General features: G+C 52.2%; 1 protein-coding gene across 1 annotated transcript; it reads left to right on the forward strand.

The window, feature by feature from the left end:
• Positions 1-1,102: 1,102 nt before the first annotated feature.
• Positions 1,103-14,785, forward strand: stim1a (stromal interaction molecule 1a; the record flags this gene model as incomplete). Its single annotated transcript, XM_042346391.1, is given in 8 exon segments — positions 1,103-1,234; positions 5,051-5,165; positions 7,799-7,910; positions 8,195-8,310; positions 11,073-11,250; positions 12,515-12,692; positions 14,236-14,403; positions 14,709-14,785. Coding segments are annotated over 8 exon segments (1,010 nt in total), but the record flags the coding sequence as incomplete, so codon positions are not given.

Raw genomic sequence — 14,785 nt, forward strand, 5'->3', positions numbered from 1 at the left:
TTTGAAGGAAAGCCTGAAGGGGTGGTGTTCAAAGGAGGGGAAGGTTCCGGAGGAATAAGGGGAAAGGCCGAGGGGGGACTGTGAGATGAGAGCCACACCATCGCCACGGCGATTAGGCCGTGGGGTTTGGTGAAAGGTGTAACCTGGAGATGTGGTCTTGACTAGTGGGAAGGTGTGGCCTGGGGTGACCCAGGTTTCGGTGAGGGCGAGGATGTCGATATTTTCCTCAACAGTGTTTTGGAAGGGGACGTTGGGGGTGATTGACAAAGAAGCAGATATCTTTCTGTACTACTATATAGATGGTGTGGGAACCGGAACAAACAATTGCATAATTTAAAGTTTGCAGGAAGCTGCAGCAACTCATTTGTTATGCTACGGAGTCCTGTAGCTCAGTGGTTAGAGCACTTACCTCGCAGCGAGAGGACCCGCGTTTGATTCCCGGGCAGATCAGGACAAAAAGTTTCCTTACCCCCATTTCCGGGCTAGCGGGTTCCTGGTAGATTATTTTTTGAAAAATACGAGGCTCTGGCAATGTCCCGCTGACAGTCACACTGTGCAGTTCCTATAGTTTAAAATAATAATAATCCTTGCATTTGATATAACGCCTTATTACGTCGGTGAGATGACTCAAAGCGCTTCACAGAATATACTGTAAAGTGCAGTTTTGTGGGCGAAACGCGTCAGCCAGTTGCGCACAGCAGTGTCCCACAAACAGTCGTGGATTTTTTTCAGCAATAAAAAAGTATTATAGCAATAAAGAAAAGTAATAAAATATCATTTTATATATAAATAAAATAAAATCCTTTCATTTTTGTCACCCACCCTGTTCATCAACGACATGTTGGATGGCATAGAGGGGGAAAAACTTGGTGTATCTGTTTCTGGCCTCTCTGACAGGATTGTGGCTTCTGTTTATAATAATCCTTGCATTTGATGACAACTGGGTTCCTACTTACTGCTAGGTAAACAGAGGCTTGTGAAGTAAGGAAACTTGCAGAACTCCACTCCCTTCATGGGTCGTAAACCAGAGTGCTTCAGAAATGGTGATGAACCAAATAAACAGTGCTTTGAACCTGTGACTGAATTGAGCTTTTTTTGTGCAGATTTCTGCAGGATTGATGAAGCCTCGTGTCACAATGAGGCAGAAGTGCTTCGCTTTGAGGCCATCATGAGTATTCATGAACAGATGGACGATGATGCAAATGGCAATGTTGATGTGGAGGAGAGCGATGAGGTCAGTGTAACGCAGCACTTCCCTGAGAACCTGGTGTCCCGCCCGGGTTAGTTTAAGACTTTCCAAATACAAGGAGATCAGAGCTGAGCTGAATTTGGCCCTTCAGGATGTGAGATTTAAAGCAAAAGAACCATAGAAATTTATAGCATAGAAATATCCACTAAAATTTATAGCCATTCAGACCATCATGTCTGTACCTGCTTTAAAAACCATCCTTTTAGTCCCACTTTCCTGCCCTTTCCCCATGTTGCTAATTCTATTTAGATATTATCTAGTTCGCTTTTGAAAGCTAATGTGGATTCTGCCTCAGTCACTGCTCCCAGCCGCGCATCCCATATCCTAACTCTGTGTCAAAATGTTTTGTGACTTCCCCATTTGCTCATTTACTAACCATCTTACATTGATGCACTCCAGTTACTGACCAGTGGACATGATTGTCCTTATTGACTATCAAAGTTTGGTTCCCCATCCCCCAGAGAATAGAGTTCAAAATTCTCGTCCTCACCTTCAAAACCTTCCAAAGCCTTGCCCTTTCCTACCTCTGCTGACCCCATATCAAGCCTTCCGCTCAGCAGCCTGCTTCACAGCCCCCACCCTGCCTGTCCCACCATCGGCTGTCAGGCCTTCAGCCTCTCATCCCGCACCCTTTGGAAGTCTATGCCACAGTCCCTTTGTCTTGTTCCCTCCCGTGCCTCCTTTAAGTCACATCTCAAGACCCTCCTCTTCGTACCCACCTTTGGCCATCCAACTACCCCCACCCTTCCTGCCCTCCACACCTTTTGATCCCAACCCCCAGCTCATGTCCATATCCCCAACTGTCCAGTACCTTGGGACGTCCTCCCGACATGAAAAGCGCTGTGTAAATATAATTTTATATTGTATTTTTGTATTGTAAAACTGATCAACATTTTAAAGACTTTTATTAGTCCACCCCTCAACCTTTTCAACAGAAAAAGTCACAACATGTCCTGTAAATGTTCTCCCCCCACGCTGATGCCCGTCAGATAGCTGATGAGGAAACTCTGAGGCTTGTTGGGTCAGCTGCTGGAAGGTATTATCTGGAGTCCGAGAGTAGATAGGGAGAAACTGTTTCCTGTGGCGGATGGGTCGGTCACAATAGGCTGAATCTTGCTGTGTGCCTACTTCTGTGCCATAAGATTGTATAATTCAAGAGGACACAGATTTAAGATAATTGGCAAAAGAGCTGAGGGGACATATTTTTACCCAGAGAGTTGTTATGATCTGGAATGCACAGTCTGAAAGGATGGTGGAAACAGATTCGATAATAGCTTTCAAAAGGGAATTGATAGGTAAAAACAAAAAATGTGCAGGGCTATGGGGTAAGAGCGGGGGAATGGGACTAATTGGTAGCTTGGCAGCTCTTTCAAAGAGCACGATGGGCTGAATGGCTTCCTTATGTGCTGTAAGATGTATAATTTGTTTTTCCCTCTGTCCTGGTCAACAGTCTTCCAGATAGCTTGCTGATTCACCTCATGTCTGTGGTATCTTGCTATGTGCAAATTGTGTTTGCCTTCAACAAACATATTCAACAGCAGTTCCCTGTGAAACATTTTGAGACATTTCAGTGTTTCAAATGCAAGGATAATTATTAATTTACTTACTCACTCAGCTTTATCTCATTCCGTAACATTGCCCACCTCTGTCCCTGCCCTAGGCTCCCTCAATGGCAGCCTCATTCATGCTTTGATCACGTCTAGGCTGGACTACACCAAGGCAGACTCTACAGCTGTTTCCTACAGAAACTGCAGATCATCCCCAGCTCTGGAAACCTAAAATAGTAATAATATTAATAATCCTTGCATTTAATAGAGTGCCTTGTCACTTCTTCGAAACGTTCTCAAAGCGCTTCACAGAATATACTGTAAAGTGAATTAACTGTATATTTTGTGGGCGAAACGCGGCAGTACACAGCAGCGTCCCACAAACAGTTGTGGATTGAGGGACCGAATCATTAATTTTTCTTTTTTTGAAGGGATTATTATTCCCGGAAAAGTGATCCGCCAATCAACTAACAACCGGGTTCCTGCTTACTGCTAGGTAAATAGAAGGAGTAAGGAAACTTGGCTAAGGTTTACCTGCCCCAGCATCAAACCCAAGTCCTCCCACTTGCGAGGCGAGTGCTCTAACCACTGTGTTACAGGACTCCACTATAACTCTCATCCTCACTTGGCTCCATTGGTTCCTTATCCCCAGATCGAATTCAAGAACATACTTCTGTGACTTCCTGTGACCCTACCGACACAGTCACTCGTTTCACTCAGCAAACACTGCCTGGTCGTGTATCCCACACTGTTTGCCCCATCATTGGTGACCGAGTGAGCTTTCGGCCATTTTGCCCTCGCTCTCTGGAACTCCTTCCTGGTGTCCATCCGATTCCCCACATCGCCACATTCAAAGCCCACCTCAACCGTCTTTTAACCATGTTTTTGATCATCTTTCCGCTCCCCACTCCCTGAGAGCCGGTGCAGACTCGATGGGCCCAATAGCAACCTTCTGTGCTTTATATTTCTGATATATGAACCCCTCCAGTCGGGTTTCCCTGCTGCCCACAGCACCAAAACATCCCCGGTCAAAATCACTTGTGACATTCTGTCTATCTGTGACCAGGGCTCTCTGCCTCCTTATCTTCCTCAAACTCTCTGCTGCCTTCGACACTGTTGACCATTCTATCCTCCTCCACCACCTCTCCTCTCAGCTCAACCTTCACAAACCTGTCCTTGTCTGATTCAGATCCTGCTTCTACCACCATCTCCACTTTGTCTCCACTAATGGCTTCTCATCCAACCCTTGCACCATCATGTGTAGTGTCCTTCAGGGCTCTGTCCTTGGTCCCCTCCTCTTCAACATTAACGTGCTCCCTCTTGGTGGCATCATGGAGTCAACTTCCACATGTATGCGGATGACACCCAGCTCTATCTCTCCACCTTCACCCTCGACTGGAGGACCATTGCTGTCCACACAGACCGCCTGTCAGACATCAAGTCCTGGATGGGAGCAAACTTCCTCCAGTTGAATGTCAATAAGACCGAGGTCCCCCTGCTTTGGCTTCCGTCAGCGACTCCGTACCTCGGGTGCTGACAGCTTCACCCTTCCACGCATTCATCACATACAGACTCGACTAAGAAAACGCCCTCCTTATCGACTTCTCCAACTCCTTTCTCCATAGGCTACAGATCATCAAAACTCTGCAGTCCGAGTCCTCTCCCGGACCAAGCTCCATGACCCCATCACCCCAGTCCTCGCCCGAATCCACTGGCTTCCCATCACACAGAGCATACAGTTCAAGATCCTCGTACTCACCTTCAAAGCCTTCCACAGCCTTGCTCCTCCCTACCTCTGTGACTTCCTAACCCACTACCAAGCTGTCCACCCACCGGGCTCTGGCCACCTTCATGTCCCCTGGACATGTCACATTAGCAGGCGGACCTTCAGCCACTCGGCCCCCATCCTCTGGGACGCCATTCCAAGTCCCTCTGCCTTGCCTCCTTCAAGACCTGTTTCAAGATCCTCCTCTTTGCCCGTTCTTTGGTCACCCTCCTTCCACTACCTGCCCTCCACCCCTCCTGATCCCAACACCAGCTCGGGTGCCTGACTGTCCAGTACCTAGGGATGTCCTCCTGACGTGAAAGATGCGATACAAATATAATTTGTTGTTGATTGTCAGTTGTATTGTATTAACTGCCTATTTGCTCCCAATCAGTAAGATGTAGAGGGGAACTTGACTATTCCTATTCTGACTGAGCCCCACTAGGCTAGCCTCCTCACTGATGGATACTCCTTGTTAATTGCTTGTAGTTTTTGCGGGAAGACCTGAATTACCAGGACGCTGCGGCCAAGCACAGCACCTTCCACGCCGGCGACAAGCTGATCAGTGTGGAGGACCTGTGGAAATCATGGAAAGCCTCCGAAGGTAAAGTGAGCCTACACTGAGCCAATCCAACACACATCCTGTACATGACTGAGGCTTGTGTGGGTATAACAACAACATGTATTTATATATCACGTCAGGGGTCATCCCAAGGTGCTGGGTGGTTGAGGGTTTGCACTCAAGCTGGGATTCAATTAGGATGGGGGAGGAGGACTGAGGGTGCAGTCAAAGAGACAACCTTAAAAAGAGGTGAGGGAGGTGGTGTGGCGACAGGCTCCGAGATGGACTTCCAAAGAGTGGGGACTGATAGGCATTTATGTAGCACCCTTCACACGGAGTAGGGTCCCAGAGGCTAGGGCTTGCCAAGTGGAGGGAGCCAGACTGTAACACACACACACACACACACTGCTCACTGCGACTGTAACACATACACGCACTGGTCACTGCGACTATAACACACACACTCACTGCGACTGTAACACACACACTGCTCACTGCGACTATAACACACACACACACACACACTGCTCACTGCGACTATAACACACACACACACACTGCTCACTGCGACTGTAACACACACACACACACTGCTCACTGCGACTGTAACACACACACTGCTCACTGCGACTGTCATACACACTGCTCACTGCGACTGTAACTCACTGCGACTGTAACACACACACACTGCTCACTGAGACTCATACACACTGCTCACCGCGACTGTAACACACACACACTGCTCACTGCGACTGTAACACACACACACTGCTCACTGCGACTGTAATACACACGCTCACTGCGACTATAACACACACACACATTGCTCACTGCGACTGTAACACACACACTGCTCACTGCGACTACAACACACACTGCTCACTGCGACTGTCATACACACACACACTGCTCACTCCGACCATAACACACTGCTCACTGCGACCATAACACACACACACTGCTCACTGCGACTGTAACACACACACACTGCTCACTGCGACTAGAACACACACACACATTGCTCACTGTGACTATAAAACAACTGCTCACTGCGACTATAACACACACACACACTGCTCACTGCGACTGTAACACACACACACACACACTGCTCACTGCGACTATAACACACACACACTGCTCACTGCGACTATAACACACACACACACTGCTCACTGCGACTAACACACACTGCTCACTGCGACTATAACACACACACTGCTCACTACGACTAACACACACACACACTGCTCACTGCGACTATAACACACACACACTGCTCACTGCGACTGTAACACACACACTGCTCACTGCGACTATTAACACATGCACTCACTGCGACCATAACACACACACACACACACTGTTCACTGCGACTGTCATACACATACTCACTGCGACTATAACACACACTGCTCACTGCGACTGTAACACACACACACACTGTTCACTGCGACTATAACACGCACACACTGCTCACTGCGACTGTAACACACACACTGCTCACTGCGACTATAACACACACACACACTGCTCACTGCGACTGTAACACACACTCGCTGCGACTATAACACACAAACACACTGCTCACTGCGACTATAACACACACTGCTCACTGCGACTATAACACATACACACTGCTCACTGCGACTGTAACACACACACACTGCTCACTGCGACTATAACACACACACACTGCTCACTGCGACTATAACACACACACACACTGCTCACTGCGACTAACACAAACACTGCTCACTGTGACTATAACACACACACTGCTCACTGCGACTGTAACACACACACACACTGTTCACTGCGACTATAACACGCACACACTGCTCACTGTGACTGTAACACACACACTGCTCACTGCGACTATAACACACACACACTGCTCACTGCGACTGTAACACACACTCACTGCGACTATAACACACAAACACACTGCTCACTGCGACTGTAACACAAACACTGCTCACCGTGACTATAACACACACACACTGCTCACTGCGACTGTTACCCACACACACCTCTCACTGTGACTGTCATACAGTGTGTATGAGTGGAGGTGAGGAGATTAACAAGTAGCAGTTAATGGGAGCTTTTAATTATGCAGAGGTTCAACATTGAACATGTTGCCAGGAAGGGTGTTTGAGACATTGAAATCATTGAAAAAATAGTTTCTGCTGTGATGGGGGAATGTTTGGGTGTATGTTTTGGAGGGTTGAGATCAGATGGGCTTAAGTGCCTTCTTCATCCAAATTAATCTTAGGTCTGGTGATCTTGAGCAGTAAATGTGCAGTAAAGTGATGTGAGACAGGGTTTAATAACAAAAGGCCAGTTAGAAAACAGCTGGCAGTACCCAGGCACGGTGGGCTGAATGGCCTCCCTTCATGCTGAAACTGTCTGTCTGTGGAGCCTGTGGGGCCAGGTGTTAGGCGAGAGCTCCCATGTGCGTGGATAGATTTGTGTTAGGGCAGGGTATCAAGGAATATTGGACAAGGGCGGGTAATTGGAGTTGAGGTACAGTTCTTATAAAATGGCAGAACAGGCTCAAAGGCTGAATGGCCCCTCCTGTTCCTATGTTGCTATTCCGCAGTGTTTGGTGCTGACAGAGCTGCTGGAATCAGTGTGAATAACTAAGCAGACTTTGCCTTCCTTGTCTCTGACAGTGTATAACTGGACAGGAGAAGAGGTGATCGAGTGGCTTATCGCCTATGTGGAGCTCCCGCAGTACGAGGAGCATTTCCGAAAGCTGCACATCAGTGGCCATGATATGCCCAGGTCAGTGACTGCCCCCCCCACCCCCTTCCCACACATGTAACGTCCAGATCGGTGACTGCCCCCGCACCATGCGACATGCCCAGGTCAGTGACTGCCCCCCTTCCCTGTACATCATTTCTTGAACAAGAATAACAAATGACATTCACACAGAGCCTTTCACGTTGGTAGGACATCCCAAGGCACTGGACAGTGAAGGGTTTGCTCCTGCGATGGGGGTTGGAGTGGAGAGGGGTTCAGACGTGGTAATATGTTATCGAGATGTTAACTCTGAATTGATTCTCCAGATTGGCTGTGAATAACATCACTTTGGCGTGCTCACTGCTGAAAGTAAACGACCGCAGTCATCGCCAGAAGCTGCACCTCAAGGCCCTGGACACCGTACTGTTCGGGCCGCCTCTGTGTAAGTCACACTCTCAGTGACTATCCTGTAATCACTCTATGATTATGACTGTCATACACTCCTTCCTCATGACCCACGCCAGCGGGCTGACCGTGCGCACTTACACTGCCGCCACCAAACCACTCTTGTCCCCTACCCTCCACTCCCCTGCTCAACCCTTCTCTTCCAACCCTCCCCACCTCCTATCCCTCCCACAACTTCCCTCTGCTCCTGCCTGCGAATCCTCCATCATGCCCACCAAGGCAGAACGCCACTGGCTGTCCAACAGCAGCCACTCTGACTGCCCCACCCCACCTCCAGCATAAAGCCATTGGTCCCTGACCCTGGCGGCCACTCTCTCCCACCTTATCCACAGCTCCACACTCCCTGTCAATCCACCCCTTCTCCCTCCACCCCTGTTGCAACCATTACTCCACCACCAACTAACCCCTCCATATCGACAAAATGTCCGCTCCCTCTTCAGCAAAACACTCACCATCCAAGGTCACATTGTCAACGATAACATCGACATCCTCGCCCTCACCGAAACCCGACTCACCCATGTTTGATGGTGAGGCCAAATGATGACCTTCCCCTTGACCGAGGCCACACCACACGGCTCCACCTTCCGCCATACCCCATAACCATCGTGGAGGCCGTGTGTCTCTCATCTCCCAGTCTCCACTTGGCCTATCCGCTTCTCCTCTCTGACACCCTCCCCCACACACACAGCGTGACACCCCCACCCACCCACACACACACTGACACCCTAACCCACACACACAGCGTGACACCCCCTTACACCTGCACAACCTGACAACCCCACACGCAAACACCATGACACCACTCCCCGCACCCCACCCACACTCACACGTGCACGCACACACCCCACACGTGCACACACTGACACCCCCCCTAATCCGCGCACACCCTGACCCCCCCCCACGTGCGCTCACCCTGACACCCCCACCCCCCCATGCGCTCACCCTGACACCCCCGCCCCCCCCGCCCCCCCATGTGCGCACATCCTGACAGCCCCCACGCACGCCACCCTGACACACCGACCCCCACGCGCACACACCCTGACACACATCCCCCACCCGCGCACACCCTGACAGCCCAAACCACCCCATGCGCGCACACCCTAACACAACACCCACCCCCACGCGTGCGCCCACCCTGACAACACCCCCCGCGCGCGTGCGCCCACCCTGACAACACCCCCCGCGCGCGTGTGCGCCCACCCTGACAACACCCCCCGCGCGCGTGCGCCCACCCTGACAACACCCCCGCGCGCGTGCGCCCACCCTGACAACACCCCCGCGCGCGTGTGCGCCCACCCTGACAACACCATCATCACACGTGCACAGCCTGACATCTGCCCAACACACACGCACATCCTGACCGCGCCGTTACGCACGCACACCAACACGCCCCACCACATGAGTACACCCTGACATAACCCCCACCACACACGCACACCCTGAACCTTCCCACTACCTGCGCACACCACTGGCACTGGCCCCCCCACCCCCACACGCACACACACTGACGCCCCACCCATACGCGCAGACCCTTACACACCTCCACCATACTCGCAAACTCTGACACAACAACAACAACAACAACAAGATTCCATTTATTGAGCGCCTTTCACGTCGGGAGGACGTCCCAAGGCGCTGCCATCACACGCACACACGCTGATACCCCGCTCCACATGCACACGCCTGACAACACACCGATACGAGCACACCCTCACACACCTCCTACTACACTCACACACCCTGACGGCCCCACTACGTGCACACCCTGACACCCCCCACCACACACGCACACCCTGAAACCCCCAACGTGCACACCCTGACACATCTCCCGCCACGCACACTGACAATCTCCCAATCCGCACACATCCTGATCATGTTCCTCGTGCGCGCACCCTGACCACCCTTCCACACCACACAGATACACCCTGACTCCCCCGCCACAACTCGCGCACACCCTGACACCCCCCACACCACACGTGCACAGCCTGACATTCCCCCCCAGCACACACTGACACCGCAACCCCACGCGCGCATACCCTAATCCCCACACATGGGCCGCCCTGACCACTACCCTACACACGCAAACCCTGACACCCCACCCCATACGCACGCACCCTTATACACCCGCACACCCTGACATCCTCCCATCGCATGCGCACACCCTGACACCCACCCCACGCGCACACATCCTGACACCACCCCACCCACGCGCGCAAATCCTGATACCCCCCAACCATGCGCACCCACACTGACACACACCCCCACGCGTGCACACCCTGACACCCCTCCCCACCACACGCGAACACCCTGACACTTCCCCATCGCACACGCACACCCCGACACCCTCCCAACACACGCGCACACCACTGGCACTGCTCTCCTCGCACGTGCACACCCTGACACCACCCACCACACGCGCAAACTCTGACACCCACCCCCATGCGCGCACATCCTGACACCCTCACCACCATGCGCACACAACCTGGCACCACCCGTGCACAATATGACCCCCCCCTTCACACGCGCACACCCTGATAACACCCCCATGCACACTCACCCTGACAGCCCCCTCACACACGCAAATCCTGACACACCCCCACAAACACAACCTGCCCCCTATCCCCCAACCCCCCTCCACACACACACTGAAACACCCCCACACATAGCAAACCCTGACCCACTCAACAAGTGGACACACACACACTCACTCACTGCTGCCTGATGTGTGTCTGGTTGCAGTGACGCGACACAACCACTTGAAGGACTTTATGCTGGTGGTGTCCATCGTGATTGGGGTGGGCGGATGCTGGTTTGCATACATCCAGAACCGCTACTCCAAGGAGCATATGAAGAAAATGATGAAGGACCTGGAAGGGCTGCAGAAGGCAGAGCAGAGCCTACACGACCTCCAGGAGAGGTGAGAATGTTCAGCCTTCAGACAACAACCACTTGCATTTACACAGCACCCCTCACACAAGCTAGCGTCCCAGAGCGCTCGTCAGTGGCAGAGCACTGAGCCGGGGGGAGTGGGAGGTGACCGTCAAAAAGGAAGGTCTTCAACAACAACAACAACAAGATTCCATTTATAAAGCGCCTTTCACGTCAGGAGGACGTCCCAAGGCGCTGCACAGTTGGGTCAGGACCCGAGCAGTGGGGGAAATGGTCAGGGTGAGGGGAGGGAAGGGAGGGAGCGAGGAGGGGGGAAATGGTCAGGGTGAGGGGAGGGAAGGGAGGGAGCGAGGAGGGGGGAAATGGTCAGGGTGAGGGGAGGGAAGGGAGGGAGCGAGGAGGGGGAAGAGAGTCGAGAGGGGAGCTGAAGGCTCGGTCAAAGAGAAAGGCGCGACCTGAAGATGGGGAAGGAAGGGGAAATGCGGAGGAATAGAGGAAGAGTGTTCCAGGGTTTTGGGAAATAGCGGCTGAAAGTGTAGCCACCAATGGAACAGAGGGCATGAGGGACGTGCAGACAGGTCGTTGTGCAGTGGTTTGCTTTCTCTGTGTCGTACACAATCTGATCTGTCATTGTACATCCCCGTAAGTTATCTGCTAACTCACACTCTCCTCGCCTCACCTTGAGATGGCGCGTTGTTGGGTGCGTGTGAGAGGCCTTCCTCACAGCTTGAGACTGCAGCAAGCTAATCACGCTGGCCAGATCATGTTACACGTGGACACGCTAATCACACGCTGGCCAGATCATGTTACACGTGGACACGCTAATCACACGCTGGCCAAATCATGTTACACGTGGACAGGCTAATCAAATGCTGGCCAGATCAAGTTACGTGTGAACACACTAATCACACGATGGCCAGAGCATGTTACATGTGGACGCGTTACTCAGCAACAAATTGATACAGCCAATGGACACCCTACATACCCCTTCATGTCGGGAGGATGTCACAAGTTACTGGGCGGCCTAGGAAGGCGTGGGGCCAGGAGGAGCGGGTGGGTCCAAGGGGAGGGGGAGGAAGATGGCTGAAGGCCTTGAGGTGAACATTGAAGGGGCGAGCTGCAGGGATTCCAGGAGGGAGTTCCAAGAGAGTGGGGGCAGATGTCCTGACAGCCCGACCACCCACTGGACAGGGCAGGTTACACATGGAGGGATTAAACTGGAGCTGGGGGCAAGAGTTACACATGGACAGATTAAGCTGCAGTTTAGGATAAACTGCATATGTTCCCTTCAGGCTGCTAAAGGCTCAGGAGGAACATCGATCTGTTGAAGTGGAGAAGGTGAATCTGGAAGAGAAACTGAGAGACGAGATCAGCACAGCCAAGCAGGAGGCCCACCGTCTACGAGAGCTGCGAGAAGGCACTGAGAACGAGCTGAGCCGACAGAAGTACGCGGAGGAGGAGCTGGAGCAGGTGACAACTGTCTCTGGTTGATGTTGAATTGATTTCTGTATTTCTATGGTTCATTAGGATCTGAGTTGTGATGTCCAACTTTGGTTTGTGTAACTAACGCAGCCGAAACCCTTATCCATGCGGAGAGGCCTCATTTCCTCAAGGCGAGGACTGGGGTGATGGGGGTACGGAGTTTAGTGTGATGTGTACAGTATTGGGCGATGTGGCAGAGGTGGAGGAAGGTGGTTAGGAACCGGGTGTGGAGTGGGAAGGACAGCTGTGGGTCGAACATGACGCCCAGGTTATGTACAGGTTCAGTAAGTCTGAGGGATAGGCCGGGGTGTCTGAAGAGCTCAGAGCCACAGGTGAGAAGATGTTGGCAGGAACCAACATTCTGTCTTCCGTCTTGTCAAGTCAACGGCAGAAAGTTGCCGCTCATCCAGGCCCTGATGTCTGAGAGGCAAGTGGACAGAACATCAGCGGACCCGGAGTTATAATTGGAGATTTGTGTGTCATCCACATATGTGTGGAAGTTGACCCCATATCTACAGATCATGTGACAGAGAGCGAGCATGTAAATGAGGAAAAGGAGGGGCCCCAAGGATGGAGTCATGGGGTAATCCACAGGTGATCTGGCGGGGGCGAGAGGAAAAGCTATTTGCGGAGACCAGGCAACAGCGGTTGGTTAAATAGCACACAAACCATGCGAGTGCAGTACCACTGAGGTGGAGGAGGGACGAGAGGCGGTGGAGGAGGATGGTGGGATTGACTATCGAAGCCCGTTGAGGTCCAGGAGCAGAGGGAGCCCTAGTCACAGAGACGGAGGACTTCACTTAAGACAAGTGCTGTCTGTTGATTGGCAACAACAAGTTTCAGGACACAAACGGGAGCAGCGCCCGAGGCAGGGGAAACAACAACAGGAACGTGGCATTTCTGAAGCAGGTTTCACATTGGGAGGATATCCCAAGGCGGGAGCTGGAGAATCACTAGAAGTGAATTCACTTCAGTTCTAATGTGCTGCTGTGTGTGTGTTTGTGCTCTCTCATCTTCCTGACAATGCTGTGCTGCTCTCATTGCCCCGAAGGCTGTGAACAGCAGTATAGGGGTGTGTGTGAGTGAGGCATAGAGAAACCTATAGCGGGGAAGAAAAAAAAGTGTGTGTGCATTGTCAATCTCTCTCTTTATATCCACTGCCCCCCTTGGCCAGGCTGATGTTCTGGCTGGCCTCTCTATCTCCCTATCCCTGGCTCACTCTCTCTCCCTGACCTCTCCCTCTCCCTGGCCTTCTCCCTGACCCTCTCTCCCTCTCCCCAGTCCTCTCCCTCTCCCCCTCTCTCTCCCTAGCCCTCTCTCTCTCTCCCTGACCCTCTCTCTCTCTCTCTCTCTCTCCCTGGCCCTGGCCCTCTCCCTGGCCCTGGCCCTCTCCATAGCCCTTTCTCTCTCCCTGATGCTCTCTCCCTCTTCCCAGTCCTCTCCCTCTTCCCCTCTCTCTCTGGCCCTGGCCCTCTCCTTTGCCGGGGTCAGTGCTATAATGACACATATTGCGTTGGATGTTCTCTCTCAGGTCCGCATGGCCCTGAAGAAAGCTGAGAAGGAGTTGGAGTCCCGTGGGACATGGTCCCCACCGGATACTCTGCAGAAGTGGCTGCAGCTGACACACGAAGTGGAGGTTCAGTACTACAACATCAAAAAGCAGAGCGCCGAGAGACAGCTCAATGTCGCCAAGGAGGGGGTGAGAGAACCAGTACAGACTGACCTCGGTCACTGGAGGCTGGGGTGGGGATGGGGGGGTTTGGGGTGGGGATTTGGGGGGCTGGAAGTTGGGGATGGGGGAACTTGGGGCTGGGGGGCCTGCAGCCTGGTGGGAAGGGCCAGGAGGAGGAAGAACTGGACCCAGACTAACAGGAGTTGAGATACAGATCATGCAGATCAGCCATAGAATGGCAGAATAGGCTAAATGGTCTCCTCCTATTCTTATGTGAAGGCTGACGTTTATTTAGACTTTTGGTGTCTGACCTTTGTCTCCTCACTTCAAAGGCAGAGAAGATAAAGAAGAAAAGGAACACGCTATTTGGGACGTTTCAAGTGGCTCATAGCTCCTCACTGGACGATGT

Source organism: Callorhinchus milii, unplaced genomic scaffold, assembly GCF_018977255.1.
Source record: "Callorhinchus milii isolate IMCB2004 unplaced genomic scaffold, IMCB_Cmil_1.0 Scaffold698, whole genome shotgun sequence".
In the NCBI taxonomy this organism is placed as follows: Eukaryota; Metazoa; Chordata; class Chondrichthyes; order Chimaeriformes; family Callorhinchidae; genus Callorhinchus; species Callorhinchus milii.